Source organism: Artibeus jamaicensis, unplaced genomic scaffold (genome assembly GCF_021234435.1).
Source record: "Artibeus jamaicensis isolate MK-2021 breed Jamaican fruit bat unplaced genomic scaffold, CSHL_Jam_final contig_1803, whole genome shotgun sequence".
In the NCBI taxonomy this organism is placed as follows: domain Eukaryota; kingdom Metazoa; phylum Chordata; class Mammalia; order Chiroptera; family Phyllostomidae; genus Artibeus; species Artibeus jamaicensis.
Genome location: NW_026521356.1, coordinates 2225123 through 2239593, shown reverse-complemented (window position 1 = coordinate 2239593; position 14471 = coordinate 2225123). Strand labels below are relative to the sequence as shown.

The window sequence follows — 14471 nt, the reverse complement described above, 5'->3', positions numbered from 1 at the left end:
GACGTGATGGGGGACCCCGCGAGCTGTTCCAGCTTCTACTCTGCAGCCCAGTGCCAAGCTAAAAAGGGCTTGCCCACTGAAGAGGTGTGGCTGAGGGCCGTGCGGTCTCCGTGAGACCATTTTCCCTTTACTCCCTGTACTTGTCAGCGCTCCAGGCCACTCCACCTACATGTGTCCCTGATCCCTAGTTGTCAAGACAAACTTTTTCTCAAGGAATCCCAGCCCTGAGGGAGATGAAAAGGAAAAGAAAGCTACCAAAGAGCTGAGACAAAGGGTGACCCCTAGGCTGCTATGCCCTCATCCTTCCTTGCCCACCCTGCCCCACAAGGACCCCAGGCTGAGTTCTGCTCATCCAGTGTGTGCCAGGGGGAGTCTTCGACGCCTGACCCACTGAAAGACGCACATTCCCACTATTGGTGTGGCACAGGGAGCCAACCTGTGGCCATGGTGGGGAACCTGTGATGATTTTCCCTAGTGCACCTGCCTCCCTCCCCCAGCCTCTCTCAATAAATGCCCTAAGGTGCTGCTCACTGCTGTGGAGGTGTGGCCTTCCAGGGAGGCCCTTGAGGAGGGCCAGGTAGAAGGCTCTGGGACTCAGCCAGAACCTCCTGTGAGTACCTTGGGTCTCATTGCTGGGGCCAAAGTGTTCCCATCAGGGAGTCCCTGGCTGTGTGCTCACGTTGGAGAGTGCAGCATTACTGGGGACAGGTCCAGTGTGGAGCTGGCAGGCGGTCCCATTCACCAAACAGAAACATCTCTACCTTGGGGTGAGGCCTGGGTTTGGAAGGGAGAAGAAATGCAGTGTCTGGTTGTTCTTTCACACTTGGCTTCCCATGACATCCGGCCTTCACAGATCCAGTTGCATTTACTTTGTGCCTGGCACCGTAATGGCAACAGTCCCCAGGGTGCAATTCTCTTCCATCGGCTTCTGTGTAACATCACTTGGCTGTCCCGGTTTCTCTGTCTGTCTCCTTTTCTGGGTCTTCTGTAGGTTTCATCCTACTAACCCTGTCCTCATGCTAGTGCCTAATCTGTAATCTCTACCTCAGCTCTGCTTTATTTCCTGACCCTCATCCAGCTACTTACTGGATGCCCTGCAAATAATTAAAATTCATTGTTTCCAGAGTAGAACTGATCGCCTTCCCTAAAGAATTCTCCCTCCTTCCTATCTTTTCTCATTTCATTGCAGGGCACCAACATGCACCCATGTGCTCATGCCAATAACCTGCACACCATCCTTTGCTGCTGTCTCCATTAGCCCCTCCACTCAATGCTGGAGTCTCATCTATTCTCCACCCTCAGTATCTATCATAACATTCCAGTCAGCTTTATTCTACTTGGCCTTGCAGAAGAAGCTGTCATCTCTTTCCCAGATTACTCTAACGACTGCTTGTTTGGCTCCCTGCATTCATATTACTTGCCTTCCCACATTTTAGCCGGAGTGAGCCTTTATCTTAAAAGCAAACTTGACCCTGTTATTCTGCTGCTTAAAACTCTTCAAGGGCTCCCCAGTGACATCAGGAAATAGCTCAGGTTCTTTAACATGGCAAAGCAGACTCCTCCAGCTCTGGCTCCTGCCCATCTCCCCAGATCTTCCTTGGCATACACACCTCTGTCCTTCCAGGAGGCCTGAGTTGTTTTCAGTTCAATCAGAGTTCACATTTTCTCGCTATTCCCTTTGCTAGGACCCTCTTTTCTTGATCCGGCTAATTTTACTGAACACTTCAGTTTCGGCTGAGCTGTCTCTTTCTGTGGACAGTGTTCCAGGACCATGGAAGTCTGCAGTAGGTGTCACCTGCAGCACTCCAAACTTCTGTCACCACAGGCAGGTAGTGCGCTGTGTTGGGATTGCTTGTTTACTTGTCTGTTTCCCTTTTGATATCCTAAATGCCATGAGGATAGTGACCACATCTGTTTAACTCACTCTTGTATCCCCAGAGTTTAGGACAGGGGCTCATACTTAGTAAGAATTCCATAAATTCTAGAGTAAAAGAAGGGGCATGTGAGTGAGCAACGTTTGTAATGTGGGAGGGTGCAGGACTGGGAGTCAGACACTGGATTCCAACAACCATTCTTCCTCTTAGCAGCTGGATCTCAGAGTTCTCATTTTTAGATGAGAAAGAGACACCTCTCAGGGCTAGGACGATGTGAAAAGTTCATGTGCAAGTGTGCTTTGGGATTGTGAATCATGATCACTACCTGGCCCTGTAGGAACCAGGGGTGGGATTGCCTTTTGGAAGCAGTAACCACAGACAAAAGTAAATGAGCATCATCTTCGCAGCAAACCAATGATGGGATTCTTAAAAGTCAATGGTCAAGGACATCCAACACAGTTTCAAAGTTTCTCATCTTCAAAGGGAATACAAAGGATAGGGGGATTGAGTTAGAAATTTATGTGACTTCCAGGGCCAGCCCCTGCCAGAATCTCACCCTGCCTCAGTGTGTGTCTGGCAGAGACAGAGGTCATCACGGGGGAAGCAGCTGAGGAGGCCTGAGGAAGAACCGTTTACTGGAGGCCCTGTGCAGTGGCTGCTTTAACCCAGGGACACAGAGGAGCTAGTGTTCAAAGCCATGTGCTCTCCAAGGGCCTCTGCAGTCATGCTCTTTGTCATGTCAGCTTGGACAGTTTCTTTAGGCCAGTAGAGCAAACACATCATTGGAGAGCAAGGGGGCTCCTACGACATCTTTCCTAGTATTCTTGTCTAGGGTGATGAACTTAATATATTGATTATTTGTAGAGTGAATATTTAATTATTTTCTGTGTCAGAGAGGAAGAGAGAAGACTGGGCCTGTATCTATGCCATTGCCTTCTCTGTAGACCTGTCCCTGACATGGTACCTTGGTGCCTCTGCTATATTGCAATGAAAATGCACCTTTCATTTCCCTTACACTTTTAGAAATAGAATATTACTGTTCTACTTCATCTCACTTCTGCCTCAGGATGGCTGTTGTCTCATTACCTGTTGAGAAGTTCCTTCCCTGACTCACGAGAAGTCTGCTGCTCCACTGTCCTACTTCTAAAAAGATACAGCATGATCAAGCAGTTTTCTTGATTGCTAAAATTTCCCAAAGTCAATTTCAAATCATCATTCTGCAGCAAAACAGTGTTTTTGAGTATAATTTTTGAGGCCAGCACTATCTTAATAACTGTAGGGCAGCTGAGAAGATTCTAATCTAATATCTGCTCTCAGAGTTTATAATTCTAGTTCAGGAGACATGTGTAAATGCAAAAAAACAAATGAAAAAATAATAAAGGTTAAAATTGAAGTGTAATAGGAATCAGAGAACTCCTATTTGTCACATACGTTATTTCCAGGTGGTGCTATGAGATTTGTTGGGTTTAGAGTCTATGTCTGAAGGCTCCAGCTGAGTAAAGGGAAGCTTTTCTTGGTTTAATTCATGTTATCAAGGACTTCTTTCCAACTGCAGTTAATCTCCCTGTTTTTTTCCCTTTGTTATTTAATGGCACTCTTTGAGGGACAGATTCAGTTTGTATGAGAGATCTGGCACAAAAGAGTTAGCTGTGTGGTGCTGGGCACGTGGGGTTTCCAGGCTCTCTTCACATTATTATATCCTACGAGGATGAGTCATGCCTGAAATTGCAGCGATTTTCAATCACAGTTGTCTTGTACTCAAAAACTGTCTCTAATTCAGTGAAGGGCAAACATCCTATTAACATGCCAACATCTTTGTTGTAACAGTCAGGCTTTCCCCAGCTGGAAGCCAGAGCTGGGAGAAGCTAGAAATCACCTGTGAGGGCAGCAAAGGGAGCAGGTAAGAAGGGGAAGAAAACCATTCTATTAAGTAACACAGACATGTAAGCCACTGATCATCCCCTCCTGCAACTCTGAATCAACTCTTACACTCTTGGGGAGCTGGGGGAATCAGAAGGGATCCCTATATTTGGGCTTAGAAGTTGATTACCATGTGTTAAAGAGGCTGAGCTGGCCCAAGGCTCAGGTGTGGAGACAATTAATTCTGAGTCCCTCTTTCATGGACTTTGCCAACATGATGTCACAACACTAGAAACAATGACAAGAATTATTTGATATGGAAGTAAGGATAAAATGGCAAGCCAGGCCACTATGTCCTAGTTGTTGAGGACTATTACAAAGGTGAGACTAGGTAGTCAGTAGAATTAGGAGATAGTTTAATGCCACCCTGAGGAAACTCCACTGGTGCATATCTATATTCCTAAGACTAGCTAGTCTTCCCAGAGATGGTCCCTATGCTCCTGGTCTCTGGAGGGAATGGGAGGTAATGGGAGCAAACATGTGAAGGGAGTCAGGGTTATGGTGGACCAGTTCCTAAAGTAGGGGCGGCATGGAGGTCATTCCTATAAGCATGTGTGGGACCTCATTTTGATGACTTCTGTAGGAACACTGGTTCATAGTTATCTGTTTTCATATAAAAACATTTTCTTTCGTTCTCTTCTTTAAGTAGTCATGAGCATGTCATATATAGTAATTGAATACATTTCATGAATGCAAATAAAAGCTCCCTCCCTGAGAAAGCGGTAGGTCATATGTTAAACTCCCCAGTACCAAATATTCCTTTAGTGATCATTTATTACAGTAACTTCAAACAGATGTGACATTTTTTAAAAATGTGGGCAGGTCTCCCAACTTTTCATTTGACTTAAAAAGACTGATTTACTGCCGGGAAAAGCTCTTTCCAGAGGAAAGCTTTGTGTGAGTTTCATTAATTCCTTTGTTCCATGGCCTCAGGGAAGATGGGACCACCAGTATTACCAGCCCATCCTAAATGATTTAGATGTGTTTAAACCCAAAAGCACATTTGTCACATGGGTTGTCAGAACTCGACTAGAATTTAGTGAGCTCTGTAGTAGGAGGCTTCAAAAGACACCTTCATCTCTGTCTCCCCCAACACACCCACCCCCACACCCTGCTCGAAACAGACCTAATTAGCCCAGAGGGTACAAAGCAGAATTGGGAAACATGCATGCTAGTTTCAGAATAAGAGAGATGAAGTAGTATGTCTTTTTAGGCCAATGGTTCTTAAAACTTGAGTGTGCAAGAGAATCACCTGGTAATTGGTTTAACCTGTGGAGGTTTTGAGATCCTATCTCAGAGGTTCTGGATCCCAAGGTCTCCAGACACTGTCTAGGTAGAGGTTTTCAAACATGGTTGCATGTTAGAGCCTTTAAACAAATGGATGCTCAGGCTTTATCTAATTGAGTTAGATTATCTGGGGAGGCAGGACAAGGTGTTGGCAGCTTTTACAAGCTCCATGGAGCCAGGTTATAGGCACTGGTATGAGCAATGATACCTCAGACAGGGACACAGCTAAAGGCTCTTTGGAAGTCATTACTGGATAAAGCAGCTGTCATCTAGCTTGACATGCTTATCTTCAGACAAACAAAGTATCCTGCTTCAACATGTCCCACTGACTGTACTACAAACACATGGCCTACAGCATGTAGAAGCCATGGACAGTTTGTGAAACCCCTGATTCATAGACCAAAATGTGTGTGGATGTGCATGTGTCCATCTTTCTAGGGAGAGGCTCTCGGCCTTCACCAGCTTCACTTCATTTTTTGCTCCCATCCCTTGTTTTCCTTGTTTACTTATTTATTCACTCATATCCCTAAGTCTTGGTCCTGTTATGTTCCCCCACATATGTTTCCCCCACATATATGGTCCCCCCACAAATGTTCCCCCACTCTTATGGTTAAAGTATGCTAAAGTTTATCTTTTTGCTTGACTATTTTTGTTCGTGTGTGTGAACATATTTATAATTTATATAAATTGTGTGTTCTTAGGACTATCGTTGGTGGCACGTTAATCCATTGCTCCCACAGGCTGCATCTGGCCCCATGGAAGCTCTCCCAGTGTTTCACCTCTCCGCTCCCCTGGGGATGGACACCCAGAAGGTTTCCAAATGTCTTTGGCCACCCACAGAGCTGCTGTGGGTATCTTCATATATGTCTCCTTCTGAACCATGAGAACTTTTTGGGAGATACACCCGGAAGGGGAATTGCCAGGTCACTGGGGTGCATGTACATCTTTGGACTAAGAAGGGCTGCACTGTGCTCCAGACGGCTGCTCCGATTACACTCCTATCACCCTCACTGCATTCCTGTCAATCTGAGATCCCACCAACCTCCCCACCAAGTGTAAAAGCTGTTGGTTAAGGTAGAAACTGGGCCCTCAAAGTTGATCGCTGTTCCTTTCTGTTTTCCCAGTCTGCCTTCTTTCCCACTCCCCACGGCAGCTGTGCTGAACCTTCGTTACCATCTGCACAGAGAAAATAGATGTCATCTTTAATTTTCTCCTTCTACTTGTAAATGCATTGATGTCAGCCACATCTTGCTTTGCTGTTCTACTCAGGCCTCCTCCCGGGCCTGGCAGCCCTGACTGTGATTCCCTCTGACCAACTCCCGACTCCCAGAAGCCTTTGCTGTGGCAGTCTTTCCCTTGCTTCTCTCTCAGTCTCTCACTTTTTGCGGGTTTGCTCCTGTGGCCTACAGTCTCGGCTGAGTCTCTGAAACAGACTTCCCTTTTCCTTAAGCTACCTCTTTTTTCTCATAGAAATGTTTTTACATAAACTTTTTGAACACATCGTTTGCTCAGTTTCTTCTGACTTGCTTTGTCACTCCTGACACTCCAATCCCTGTTCTTCTAGGTGCCAAGTCCATGTGAGCTTCCAGCTCTATCTGCCACCACTGAAAACATGCAGCTTCTTGGAGTAGTATATTCCCTCTTGGCTGTCAGGACAGAATTTTCTCCTGGTTCTCCCTCTTCTTTTCTCTCTGTTTCTTCTCAGGCCCTGCTATGGCCTCCTCCTCCTCTCCCTGTCCTTTGGAGCTTTCCCTTGTCGTTTTCTTGAGAGAGCTAATCTACTCATGCATTCTTGAATTGTCATTTACAAGCATGACTCTCAATCCTGGATCTCATTTTAATTCAGAAATAGTTTTTGAAAATATACTGTATGTTGAGATTCAGAGTCACCTGTGACATAAAAGAGTTCACAGTCTACAACTCTCTTTCGAGACCCATACATGTGGGAGTCATTCTGTTTGCAGTGGTTTGAGGTATATATCTAATTCACAGGTTACCTGAAACAAAGTGTAAGTTTATTCTAAAGGACTCATAACACAGCCTGGCTCCACGCTTTCAGGAGATGAGGCTGCCTGCTCTGCTTCTGGCCTGGAGAACACCCCCAAGGCTTGTGGGTAATAAGATGTACATGTGTGCACTTTCTGTGAAGTTGTGCAGGACTACACTCTAGAACATCTTTTTTCTCTGCCTTTGGAATAGTGGATATTGAGAGTCTCAAGTTGATGAGAACAAACTTACAATGTGAGTCTTGAGAAAGTTAGCACTGCCAATCAGAACCCTGACATTACTTACCCAGCAGTACTAGGGTGATGATGCTTATATACCTGAAAGAGAATGGTACCAGGCTGGATGTAATTCACTGTGAAACAGTATAGGTCATGCCTTCCTTTCAGGAGTTAGGTTGGGCAGTTTAGAGAGGACAGAAGCAAGACTCCTCTTGCTGGCCTGGCTAAGCCTTGGAGGACCAGCGAGTCCCTCTGTTGGACCAGCCTTACCTCTGTTTCAGAATCTGCTTGTTGTCTTCGATGGTAACACTGTCAGCGTGGTCCCTCTTGAAGATTTCAAAAGCCTCTTGGCGTCCTAATGACATCTCCTCTCTCATCCCTGTTGGAGACACAGGGAAAAGGCCTCAGTCACAGCATCAGGATCCCATTAATTGCATTGTCACTTTACTCAGACCGCAAAGCCAGCCCTGCTCCAAGAGGCCCACAGCAGAGAGGGTCCGGCCAGACAGGTGGCCCCAGGCTCTTCCAGCTGGCTGCCAACCGGGAGGAGGTTGTTCCAGTGACACCCGCTGCACCCTGTGGGGCAGTGCCTGCACATCCATGTGACTCGTGGGGGGTGGGGTTTGGAATGTCTGGTCAAAGGAAATGAAAACCAGAGTGCCAAGCCCTCAACTGCCAGGAACATCTGCAAATGCACTTTCTGCCATCACTCAGTGCCATATTTCTCCCTGTTTTCCTGTTATTCCCCATTTTGGTTTTCTGTTAAATTTCAACCTGAATTTCCAGGCATTTAGTTTAAAAAAAGTATAATTCAGACTGAAAGATTTAGAATCTAGACAATTCTACTATTTGTCTCCATAGAACAACTTATCCTTGTTTCCTGGGGCTAACAAGGGACCTCTGGTCTTACTGAGGACTTAGCTTCTCAGTTGCAAGGCCCACAAGCAGACAGAAATGGAGGTCCCTCCTTCATGTCTAACTTAAACATCCTATATCACTATTGCCACTACAGACTGACCTTCACTGCTGGGCTCTGCTCAGGGGCCAACTTCTGAACCCCAGAGTCAGAACGGCCAAGGCCTTTGGAGAATGCAGCTGACATTCCTGCATCAAGGCTCTCTTCCTTACATCTCCCAGGGGTGAGGGTCAATGCAGGTGTGTGCTCATGACTCTCTAGGTGAGAGCTGAATTCACAGCTGGATTTTTGGATGATCCACAATCATTTTTATGCCTCTGCCCTTAGTTCCTTTGTCCATGTGCTCTTTGTCCATTTAACTCTACTTACCTTTCCAGCCCTGGCTGAGTATTACCACCTCCCCAAAGCTTTTCCTGAGGCTCAGACAGAATAAATCCTCCCTCCAATAAGTACCTATTGATGCTTCTGTAACATGCACAGCCCATAGACACTGTCACTTTACATGACCATTCTTTCTGGTGAAATATAAGTTTCTCCACGGGTACGGAGAATATTTTTTTGGTGAATCCTTGGTGTCTTGTTTTATGACTGGTATTTAGAATGTGCTCAACATATGTCTATTAAATGAGTCAGGTTCACGATGAACTGGGGTGATGATGAGTTTCATTCTTATTGCCATAGGAACACAGTCCAGCGCTACAGGGGTTTATCCTGAGGCCTAGGGCACCAGAGATGCATTCATATGCACCGCATAACACGTCTCCTGCCTGGAAAAAAACCCACGGAGTCCCATAACCTAGCCTCAGTGGGAGGAACTGGACCAGCCCATCTGACACCAATTTGGTGACTACTGTTGATAAAAATAGCACCATAAAGAATGTCTGAATGGTGAGGCACAGAAAGACACTCCACCCTTTTCCATCAGAAGCAAATGGGCACAGCTCAGTGCTGTCTCTACATCTGCCCTGCACACTGCAGAACTGGGGTAGGGGGCCTGGAACTGGTCTGTGAGAGACTTGGATAGGTAAGCCCTGATGCATAAGAGACATTAACCAGGAGCTGAGGGACATTCTCCATACCTTTCCCCTGCCCCTGGTCTGTGCTCATTTTAACATGTACAACATGACTTTCACTGCATAATAGAATAACAGAAAGTAGAGTGAATGAGTCTCTTGGAATAGAGTTGAGAAAGAGAGAAACTGCATAGCGACCACATTAGAATCTGCCTATGGGATCCCCGAATTGCCTCCCACAGAGGAGATGAGAAGGCTCCCACCAACCAGTGGGCAGGGGTGGGAGGATGGGATGGAAGGTTGCTCTAAAAGCTGCAGTGAAGGAGAGGGTTCATGGCCTTTTCTCTCCCTGCTTCTCTCTCTCTGCTTTTTTGTAGAGCTGACAGTCTGAATGGACAGCTGTGTGGGAAGAATATATAGAGGTTTGTCAGTGCCCACGACACTGTAATAGCAGTAGGTCCTGGATGAACTTAGAGTCAGCTGAATACTCCACTGGATCTTCCCTGAGGTAGGGAGAGGCCTGGACAGAGGAAGCAGAAATGGCCTGGAGTGCGCAGAAGAGACAATCCCAGAAGGTAGGTTGGGGTCATTTTGCAGAGAATCTGGAAGGTCTCGCTAGGAAATTTGGTGGCAGTGTGATATCATACACAAGTCACCAATTTTTAAAGACTTGAAATATAGTGAAGTACACATTATGGGGAAGTTACACTGAAAGTGTTTAATACTGTTGGTGATTTAAAAAGCACTGGGGTCCTGCAGTGCTACGGGCTTATCATCAGCAACATGGTATTGGTTTTCCTCCTGTCACAATAGAGACATATTCTGGAATTGCGGTTCTTTGATGGTGGTGACCTCAGGTGGATGAACATTAGTGTGATAGCCATAATCCTAGCAATAAGCATCCTAAGTGTCTCCTGAGGAAGGCCAAGGTGAGTTGGCAGCTGATGCCCATAGTCCGGGAGCAAAGAGGCAAAATAATTTCTGAAAGCCTAGAGAGACTTCACAGCTGCCTTGTGGAGGGGGAGGCTGAGAGTGTGCAGATAGGGCACCTGAAGGGTCAGACCCCAGGCTCCATCTCAGACCTACTCTTGTCCATCCCCATTCTGCTTGTTTAGAGCCCACACCCAGCCCTTTTGGGTTGTACTAACAGATCGGGTTCCACTCCAGTTTGGGGTCACCCATGAAGGTAATGAACCCCTTTTTATTTACTGAAGAGCTGTCTCCACCTCATTTTCCCTCTCGGGATTTAGAAAACAGCTCTTTCTCACATGCCAAGCTCTCACACTGATGGTATGCGGTAGAAAGAGCAGGGCAGTGGAGCACAGGAGTGATTGACAGCTCACCTTGCCAATGAGATAATGAGCCTGTCTCTCACTTTAAATCAAAAGCTAGCAGTGATTAAACTTACTGAGGAAAGCATGTTGAAAGCCATGGTAGGTGAAAATCTAGGCCTTTTGTGCCAAACAATTAGCCAAGTTGTGAATGCAAAGGAAAAGTTCTTGAAGGAAATTAAAAGTGCTACTCTAGTAAACACATGAATGGTAAGAAAGTGAAACAGCCTTATTGCTGATATGGAGAAAGTTTTAGTCATCTGATAAGATCGAGCTGGTCATGACATCCCCTTAAGCCAAAGCCTAATCCACAGTAAGTCCCTAAATTTCTTCAATTCTATGAAGGCTGAGAGAGGTGAGGAAGCTGCAGAACAAAAGTGTGAAGCCAGCAGAAGTTGATTTAAAAGAAGAATCCATCTCTATGAAATAAAAGTACAAGGACAAGTAGTAAGTGCTGATGTAGAAGCTGTAGCAAAATTATCTAGAAGATCTAGCTAAGATAATTAATGAAAGTGGCTACACTAAACAACAGATTTTCCAAAACAGCCTTTTTTGGAAAAAGATGCCATCTATGGCTTTCACAGCTAGAGAGGAGAAGTCAATACCTGGCTTCAAAACTTCAAAGAACAGGCAGGCTTACCTGTTGGAGGCTAATGTAGCTGGTGAGTTTAAGTTGAAGCAGATGCCCATTTACCATTCTGATAATTCTGGGGCTCTTAAAATTAAGCTAAATCTACTCTGCCTGTGCTCTGTAGATGGAACTACAAAGCCTGGATGACAGCACATCTGTTTACAAGATGACTTACTGAAAATTAAGCCCACTGTTGACCTAGTACTCAGAAAAAAAGATTCTTTTCAAAATATTACTGCTCATGACCTGACCTGTGTGGCTTTGTTGGTTGGGCATCGTCCCATAAAATGAAAAGGTCACTGGTTTGATTCCCTGTCAGGGTACATGCTTGGGTTGAGGGCTGGTCCCTAGTTGGGGTGCATGCAAGAGGCAACCAACTGATATTTCTCTCACAGATTGATATTTCTTCCCCTCTCTTTCTTCCTCCCCTCCCCTCTCTCTAAAAATAAATGAAAAAAAAATCACTGCTAATTGACAATACATTTAGTTACCCCAGATTTCTGATGGAGATGTACAACAAGATTAATGTTGTTTTTATGTCTGTTAACACAACTTCCATTCTATAGCCCAGGGACCAGAGAGTAATTTTGACTTTCAAGTCTTCTTATTTAATAAATACATTTCATAAAGCTATAGCTGCCATAGATAGTAATTCCTCTGATGGATCTGAGCAAAGTAAATGGAAAACCTTCTAGAAAGAATTCATCATTCCAGGTGCCAATACAAACATTTATGATTCATGGAAAGAGGTCAAAATATCCACATTAACAAGAGTGTTGAAGATGTTGATGCCAACCCTCGTGGATCACTTTGAGGGATTTAACACTTCATTGGGGGAAGTAATTGCAGATGTGGTGGAAACGGCAGAGAACTAGAATTGGAAGTAGAGCCTGAAGATGCAGCTTAATTGCTGCGATTGTGTGATAAAGCTTTAACGGATGGAGAGTTGCTTTTTATGAACGAGCAAAGAAAGAGGTTTCTTGAGAGAGAATCTACTCTTGGTGAAGAGGCTGTGAAGATTGTTGAAATGATGATAAAATATTTAGCGCATTACAAAACTTGGTTGGAAAAAGCAGTGGTAGGGTTTGAGGTGATTGGCTCAAATTTTGAAAAAGTTCTATTGGGGGTAAAATGCTGTCAAAGAGCATTGCATGCTACAGAGAAATTGTTCATGAAAGGAAGAATCAACCCATGGGCAAATGTCATTACTGTATCATTTTAAGAATTTAGGAAATTTCCACAGCCACCCCTACCTCATCAAACACTGCCCTGATAATCAGCAGCCATCAACTCTGAGGCAAGACCCTGCGCCAGCAACAAGCTTGTGACTCACTGAAGACTCAGATGATTTACACTTTTTAGCAATAAAGTATTTTAAAATTAAGGAATGTACATTATTTTTCAGACATAATGCTACTATAAACAAAACTTTTATATGCACTGAGAAACCAGAAATACCTGTGTTACTTGCTTTTTTGTGATAAACACTTTATTGCAGTTATCTGTAGTATTCCAAGGTATACCTGTATTAACTTACTTAAACTTCTCCATGATTGCTGGTCATAATTTCATTTTACAGATGAGGAAGCTGAGATTCAATTAAGAAACTATGATAGGGGTAAAAATTGCTCAGTTCTGCCCTTAGATCAGTTTTTCTAGGGAAAGTATGCACGATTAGGGTGGGGGGCGGGCAGGTAGTAGACATCGAAATGACAGGGCAGTAGTAGATTTAACCATGAAATTGTGCTCTTGTGAATGCCTATCTTGCCCAAATCTTTGAGTTTTCTTTATAGTATCACAGGAAAAAGGAACCATGAGTTCTGTATACCATTTTCATAGTTCACTTTATTTATTGAAATATTCTAAAACTCTTTCTGGAATTTATAAGCTCCATGAGGGCAGAAATTTTTGTCAAGTTTTGTCTGCTGCAATGATTCTAGCATGTGGATAGTCCCTGGCACATAGGAAGAACTCAGTCAAATGTCTTTTGGAAGAATGGATAAATATTTTAAAGGCTTATTGTTTTTCTTTTCCATATAGCATATGATGACTTTATAGGGGAAGTAAAGCATGTGTCTGTTGCCCTCCCTCCCTCTGCCACCATGCTCCTAGGCAGGTTCCTCCCTCATCTAGTGTGATTTTACAAATGTAACACTGTTTTCTCTGCACTACACGTCACCATGCTTCAGAGCCCACCATTAGAGATGAATGCCAAATATTTGCATTCATAAAAATGCAAATTTTTAAAACATCACTATTTTTTAAAACATCACTATTTTAGGGTGAGCGAAGAAAAATCCCATGATTTGTTGACAGTTAGCTAACAGGTCCTGAGAAGATGGGAGACATAAGATGGTGTCTCAGGTTGGTGCCAGAATCAGAGGGATCTGAGCTTGACAGGGAAGATAAATTGCACCTTCTTGCCACCTTTGTTTAGTCGGATGGACTCAGCTGCTCACTAAAGTGCAGGCCCCGAAGAGCTCCGACTTCCCATTCCCATTTTTAACTCTTAGCTGTTTTCTTTTAGTGAATTTCAATCACAGGACTCAGTGTCAAGTCCCAGAAAATATAGATGATTCAAAGAAGCCTGCTGGCTTGCTGAATCACAGGACTGTTTAAAACCTAAAGGAGAGCAAATAAAGCATCATAGGATGGTATAAAATTTCAAACAAAGCAAAGCAAAACAACCAAAAAAAAAAGACCCCAACACACCTAAAGGTCCTGAAAGGAGAGGAGTTTCTCAGTCTAAATCCCCAAAACATGACATTGCAATTCTGGGCTGTGAACTGAATAAAGAACACTTCCAAGTCCTAAAGGTGCCCCCTTCTTGATTTTGATACCTATTAAGGAGCACTCAGGAGGAATGAATGATAGTCAACAAGTGCTCTCCATGTTAGTCTTGAGTTGGATTTCTGAAAATGTTAGGCAGCCAAAGTTCTAGGCCCTGATGCCTGTGCATTTCTTAATGCTTTCCCATTTTTGCCAGCCTGAAATTTGATTTCTTACTTTGCTAAAGAATTAGTACTTTTGTAAGCAGTCCCCACTCCTAATGCAGGGTCCCATGGAAACCAAATGGAAAGGAAAAACATCAGAAGTAGAAGTTTATGCTGCTGCCTTTGGGCCTGCTGTCTGATTTCCTTTAGTCAAGGGCATGTGGGCCAGAGCTCATTTTCCTGGCTGTTCCCAAACAACCTACTGCTGCTGAAGTTATTGCTTAAAAACTGACGAAAGTAAAATAATGGAGACTTATGTTATTCATGCTGAAAAATGATTT

At 44.3% G+C, this 14471-nt stretch overlaps 1 protein-coding gene across 1 annotated transcript in view; it reads right to left on the bottom strand.

Annotated features, from left to right (window-relative positions):
- Positions 1-14471, bottom strand: part of KIF6 (kinesin family member 6) — a 425073-nt gene that overhangs the window by 92049 nt on the left and 318553 nt on the right. Inside the window, exon 14 of the mRNA XM_037146181.2 lies at positions 7577-7685. Coding sequence (XP_037002076.2) covers positions 7577-7685 — 109 coding nt within the window. The remainder of the gene's footprint in view (positions 1-7576; positions 7686-14471) is intronic.